Raw genomic sequence first — 6,280 nt, 5'->3', positions numbered from 1 at the left:
AGAGGGGAGGGGAGGAGGCTGTGGCTGTCGGCGGTGGGATGCGCCGAGCGGAGCTGCCCCCTGTCCCTGCCCCGGTGGCCGTGCCCAGGTGAGCCGTGCCCAGGTGAGCCGTGCCCAGGTGAGCCGTGCCCAGGTGAGCCGTGCCCAGGTGAGCCGCGCTGTGCCACCCGCTGTCCCCGCACCGCGCCCCGGGATGCGGCGGCCGCCGCCAGCCCCGCCTCGCCGGTAGAGCTGCGGAAGGTAACGCTGCCGCCTCCTCCTGCTCCTTCTCCCTTCTGGATTTAGCTCTGCGTTCCTCTCACCCCCGTCCTTCTCCTCCCTAAGGCTCCCTCGGCACCGACCCCGCTGTTCCGCGGGGTCCCTCTCTGCTGCCGCTGAGCCCGGGTGTGTCACAGCCCCGCGGCTCTCGGGGTTTGCCTGGCAGGGTATTTAAGGGTTTTTAAGCGTTTTCCGGGAGCCGTGGCCGCTCCCATCTCCGTCCCCGGGGCTCAGATGTGTCCGTGTCCCGCCGGCCGCGGGTTTGGGGCCGGTTTTACCCAAACCCCGTGAGCGAGCCCTGCCTCGGGAGCCGCCGGAACCCGCCGGCAGTGCGGCTGTTTCCCGGGCGGCTGCAAGGCTGGGAATCCCTCCGGGTCATCCCCGCGCTGTCCTCCTGCCCAGCCTCCTGCTCCCGGCCTGGCTTTTCCCGCAGGGAAACGGCGGGCGGGGTGCGGAGCATCCCTTTGTCCGCGGCTGCCGTGGGGTTGGAGCGTTCGGGGCGGTTTTCAGGCATGGAACTCCCTGGGAACGCTCGTCCCGTTAAACCTTTGGCTCGGAGCTTCAGTCTTCTTGTTTCGTAGGTAGATCCTTAAATGAAACTTAGTGCCCTGAGCAGCAAAAAAAAAAAAAAAAAAAAAAAAAAAGGGGAAATTAGGAGGTGTTTGGATGTCCCCGCCTTGTGTTCGGAGCGAGGACCCGGCTCCCATCCCGGCTCCCATCCCGGCTCCCATCCCGGCTCCCATCCCCGCTCCCATCCCCGCTCCCATCCCGGCTCCCATCCCGGCTGTTCCCGCATCACCGCGGCTCCCACCGTGCCACGAGGGAACCCGGTGGCCGAGCGGCTGCCCCCGCCCTTGGGCAGTCCCAGGGGATGTTCCAGAGCAGTTCCCGGTGCTCCGACCGCGGGGAGGTTTGACCCCTTCTCACTTGCAGCTATTCACCCGTGAGAGGTGGGGGATCGCTGCTCCCGCTTCCTTGCACAGCTCCTGCTTCCAGGAACCAAATCCGGGAGCTAGAAGGAAACAGCGAGGTCTGAAATGTTGGTATTGACAGCAGCCTGTGGTGAGATGATGCTTTTATTGAATTTGGGAAGTTGCTACTGTAATTAATAAAGCTTTTTGTTTTGTTCAGGGCTCAGAGATGGATTCACCAGAACGAGCCACAATTAGAAGTGAGCAGAAATCCAGGTAACTTGTGTTGGAAAGGTTATGTTTATATGTCTGTGTGTTTATGTACACACATATAGGTATTTATTTAAGTGTCTCAATGACAATCTGAAACCACAGGGGGCATAAACTAATGAATATTGGATACAAGAACATCATGCATGAAAACTTGAAGTGATTCCAGTAACTGGTTTCTCCACTGACCGAGTGCTTCATGCTCAGTTAAGCCGTTTGTGAGGAATGAATAATGAACTTCCTGAGAGGAAGCAATTTGGGCTGAATGTAGCAGGCAGGGATGGGGGGTCATCAGACGCATTTTCTTTGTAGGCAGGAGCTGGCAACCCTGTCAACATTTATTTATTGCTTTGCCTGAGGCCATTTCAAGTTAAACACTGTAGTTTGAGTTAGACAGTTTCAGGTGCTTGTGAAACAAGAGGTGTTAGACATCCATGTCACCAGGAATTGAAAGATCTGTAAAGGTAGTTGGAAAGTCAGGGGTACTGCGATCCCTGTTCGTACAGAAGTGATTTCGCTGTATGGTTTAAAAGCATTTTCACTTCTCTGCTGAGTAATCAAGAAAGATTGTCCTGACAGTTCCCTGTGCTGGTTTGTGCAGGGAGTGTGGACACAGCACAGATTCACCTCTGAGAGGGATCTGTGGGTAGTAACATCTGAGCAGTGAGTTGGATGGACCCTTGATCTGAACCAGCATGACTGCTGTGTTCACGTATCCTGCACTGAGCACAAATGAGAATGAAGATGCTGCTGCTTCCCAGCAAAAAACAAAACAAAACAAAAAATTGTTTCTTTGAAACATCATGCCTTCAGGATTGGCAGGAAATGCGGGCTGTGCACGAGGAATTTTTGTTTTGTGTTTTCCAGAAAGTTCCTGAAGAGCCTGGTGCGGAAGCAGCCGCGGGAGCTGCTGGTGGTGCTCGGGACGGGCGTGAGCGCCGCGGTGGCCCCGGGAATCCCGGCCCTGTGCTCCTGGAGGAGCTGCATCGAGGCCGTGCTGGGAGCAGCCGAGCAGCTGGAGGTGCTGCACCCCGGGGACGTGGCGGAATTCCGCAAGAAGGTCACCAAAGAGAGGGACCTGCTCGTGGTCGCCCACGATCTCATCAGGAAGATGTCACCAGTGAGTGTGTCTGTGACCTCTGCTCGTTTCTAAAACCACTTCATGCTTCTATTCAGTTACCAACAAAAACCTGCTTCCAAAACTTGACCTTTTTTCTGGTGCAAATGGCCATTTTATGGGCAATCACGTAGCACACCATATGTTTTGGAGAGCCTAAAACATCCCTGGCTTTTAGTGTGAGTCAGCTTTCATCAGAATTAATGCAAGCGGGAGTCCTGACTGTTAAATATTCGCTGTGACTCACTTCTGGGAAATGAAAGGGGAATTTGCAGCTCTGTGGAAAAAACTAGGAGGAAAATACAGGTAGGCCCTGACCCTACTGATGGCCTTGGCCACACAGAGTGAATCACTTCCCTAAGGACAGTCCCTACACGCCCAGGTTCTCAACCATCCACTGAGTTTCCAGAGGTTTTCAGACTCTGTTAAGCCCTTTGCCAAGTCTTCCTTTTAGCTGAAATATTCAGGGTGACAGACACAGCCCCAAGTATAGGCTGTAGGGAGTGTTTTGCAACATGTGGGGAGCCTCTCTACAGGCCCAGTGTGATAATTACCCCACTTCTGAGGGGACTCTGTGTGTGTTTGTGGTAGCTTTAATCATTAATAACAGTTTTCTCAGCCAGGAAGGACAAAACAGAAAAAAAGGAAATGCCAACTTCGATAGTATATCCCAGACTCTGAACCCAGGGAATGGTAATTTTAGTGCTGTTTTCTTGTACCTGTATTACAAGCTCTCTTGAGAACCCCAGCCTAATGTTTGGAGCTACACTGAGTGGAGGCACCACTGGAAAATCAATTGGGATTTATTTTGGGTGGTTGTGCTTGGTGTGCTGTGCAAGCCCTCTGTGCTCTGGCATTAAGTATCCAGGTGAAGTGTGTTCCTGTGGGAGGCAGGGATCATGGAGCTGATGAAGTGTTCCTCTGCTCTCTCCTCAGCGTACCGGGGACACGAAGCCCAACTTCTTCCAGGATTGCTTGATGGAGGTGTTTGATAACTTGGAGCAGCACATCCAGAACCCTGTGGTCCTGCAGTCCATCCTGAGGCTCATGGAGAGAGGCACAATGGTTCTGACCACAAACTATGATAATTTGCTCGAGATATTTGGTCAGCAACAGGGCAAACCTATGGAATCTTTAGACCTTAAAGATAAGGATAAGGTATGATGAGAGCAGTAAAATTAGTAGATTTAATATAAAACAAGGCAGCTCAAAAGCTTCATTGAAAGATGTTTTCCTGTTTAAACAGTGTCAAGACTAAAGCTGGTGTCGTAGTTTGAGATTGGCCCCCCTGAGAGGCTGGGGGGGCTCAGAGGTGATTGGGTGCCAGGACAGTGTTCCCTGGAGAACCAATCACCACTAATTAATTGGTAGAGCATATCTATAAGCTGCAGCAGATGCCCAGGCATTTCTTTTACGTGTCTCTTTACTCTGAGTAATCTGGTAACAGTCACCAAGGAGAATTTCAGTGACTCGTTTATTGACCAGTTCCCCACGTTCACTGTGAAAAACCCACAGATTTATTTAACTTCTGTGAAGTCATTGTTAAAATCCCAAGCAGGATTTCACCTGGCTGGTAGGTATTGTGCTGTTCATACCTTTCCTGTCAGCTGCTGGAATTTGCTGCTTGGTTGAATGCTTGTTTAGCCCCAAAAGGCAGAAACAGCTGCAGGATCAGCCATCACCTCTTCATTATGATTTTAAGTGAACTGTGTGATTAGCAATTACAATCTCTTGCTGCAGGGAAGTGCAAAAGGAGTTATTGCTGCTTTAAGTGGTTTGTAAGTCAGTCCAGCTGTTTAGTTTTCCAGGATGCTGGTGATTGTGGTCCATTATAACTGTGTGATTTGCTTCAGGTTCTTCAGTGGGCGAGAGGCCACATAAAATATGGAGTTCTTCACATTCACGGCTTGTACACAGATCCCTGTGGAATGGTGCTCGATCCCTCGGGATATAAGGATGTTACTCAGGATCCTGAAGTCATGGTTTGTGTGATCTTTACATTTTTTTACCATGTTTTGCCAAGCTGTTTTATCGTAATCACTGCAGACATGTTACCTAAGGCTGGGGCTGTGTGGGGTCATATAAATGAAATACTTGGGGCCCAGAGAAATGATTCAGAATTATTCAGAAAGGCAGCTGTGTTGCCAGGGCAGTGCCCTCATAAACTCCTGCTAAATCACAGTCAAACCCCTCAGCTGGATGTCTCAGTTGCAGTTCTTTGTATTTGTCTTAGGAAAGAACAGGAGCCCCAAAATACTGGACGCCAGGACAAGGATTCATCACCATATGATTGCTTGGATTCTTGATTTAGGGGCTTAAGCTGTTACCAGCTCTGGATCCTTGACTGAATGTCATATCTTAGCTGGTTTAGGAACTCAAACATTTGGTCAAGAATATTAATTCTCCTTATTTACAGGCTGACCCAATGTTCTGTCATCACAATTCTTTCAATTTAATTTCCCTTGCTGGCAACATTTATGTGTCTGTTTAAACTTCACAGAATGGCTTGGGTTGGGAGGGACCTTACAGGTCACCTAGTTCTAACCCCCATGTATTTGTACAACTTGGATTTTTTTCCTTTTTTGGTAGAAACAATAGTTACAAAATGTCAGTTTGGCCTGGTCCTAAAACATTTGCTTCTTTCAGCTCCCTAGAGAAGGTTCTGCTCTGCTGCTCCTTTTCAGCCTGGCTTATTTTAGAAGTCCTGACCTTGGCTTTGGCTGCTGAAGTAAATGTGGCTTTTGTTTGTTTCTGTCCCTTCACAGGAGGTTCTTCAGAACTTGTACCGGACCAAGTCCTTCCTGTTTTTGGGCTGTGGGGAGACTCTGCGTGACCAGATATTCCAAGCCCTTTTTCTTTACACAGTAAAGAACAAAGTGGATTTAGAGCATTACATGTTGGTGCTTAAAGAAAACGAAGACCACTTTTTCAAGCTGCAGGCAGACATGCTGCTGCACGGGATAAAGGTGGTGTCCTACGGGGACTGCTTCCAGCAATTCCCAGAGTACGTCCAGGATCTCACTGCTCAGATCTGCAAGCAGAGGAGCCCAGGTAAGGAAAATCCAGGGCACATGGCCTCCTCACCAGCCCAGGCTGGATTGAACAGGTGCCCAGCAGTGCCCTGTGTGAGCCCTGCACGAGGTGCTGACCTCGTGTGCAGCTCCTGGGCTCCTGAGGGACATGCAGGGCTGGAACACGTGGCCAAACTGTGACCAGATCTGTTTTTGGGAATCTGTGGATTTTGGAGGTCTGTGGATTCTTGCAACTCTAATCTTGAATTCTGAGTTTGCCTTTTTTGTTAGCATTTGGTAAAGATGTTCACTTTGCAGATTTCTTTGGCGTGAACTATTCCAGCCTGTTGAGTGTTATATTATCTGAAATCTGATGTGTCAGGAGAAGAGACTGAAGGAATTGAAGGAATTACCTGGTGGGATAACCTGGCTGAGCCACAGTACCTGATCAAGCATAGAATGGGAAATTAAATCAGTGCCTCCAATAAACATTGGGCTTATCACAGTCAGGGCTAATGGGGAGAAACAACTCTGTCAGAGGAAAGAGATTCCTTTCATGTTTTCCAAACAAGGACTGGTCTGCTATGGTTTATCCACAGAACTGAGGAAAATAACTAAATGACCTTGGGAAGAATTACTATTTGACAGCTGTTTTATTTATCAACTCAGTGAAACTGTTTTGTCTAGAATTACTCCAAGTGGTGCAGAGCAGG

At 49.6% G+C, this 6,280-nt stretch overlaps 1 protein-coding gene across 5 annotated transcripts in view; it reads left to right on the top strand.

Annotated features, from left to right (window-relative positions):
- The first annotated feature begins 70 nt into the window (after positions 1 to 70).
- Positions 71 to 6,280, top strand: part of FAM118A (family with sequence similarity 118 member A) — a 10,728-nt gene continuing 4,518 nt past the window's right edge. For 2 of the 5 annotated variants that reach the window (XR_003530514.1, XM_027660779.1), the window contains exons 1-7: positions 640 to 972; positions 1,037 to 1,168; positions 1,390 to 1,445; positions 2,307 to 2,559; positions 3,493 to 3,714; positions 4,410 to 4,538; positions 5,322 to 5,607. Coding sequence is in view for 4 of the 5 variants with exons in the window: in XM_027660779.1 (XP_027516580.1) it covers positions 925 to 972; positions 1,037 to 1,168; positions 1,390 to 1,445; positions 2,307 to 2,559; positions 3,493 to 3,714; positions 4,410 to 4,538; positions 5,322 to 5,607 (1,126 nt within the window). In the remaining variant the exon portion in view is untranslated. Of the gene's footprint in view, positions 241 to 639; positions 973 to 1,036; positions 1,298 to 1,389; positions 1,446 to 2,306; positions 2,560 to 3,492; positions 3,715 to 4,409; positions 4,539 to 5,321; positions 5,608 to 6,280 lie in introns of those variants that run through there. The other 3 variants (XM_027660782.1, XM_027660781.1, XM_027660780.1) reach the window with 3 other exon arrangements.

Source organism: Corapipo altera, unplaced genomic scaffold (assembly GCF_003945725.1).
Source record: "Corapipo altera isolate COAL_440 unplaced genomic scaffold, ASM394572v1 239, whole genome shotgun sequence".
NCBI classification, from domain to species: Eukaryota; Metazoa; Chordata; class Aves; order Passeriformes; family Pipridae; genus Corapipo; species Corapipo altera.
The sequence above is the reverse complement of the archived record's forward strand: the minus strand, read 5'-3'. Positions and strand labels throughout refer to the sequence as shown.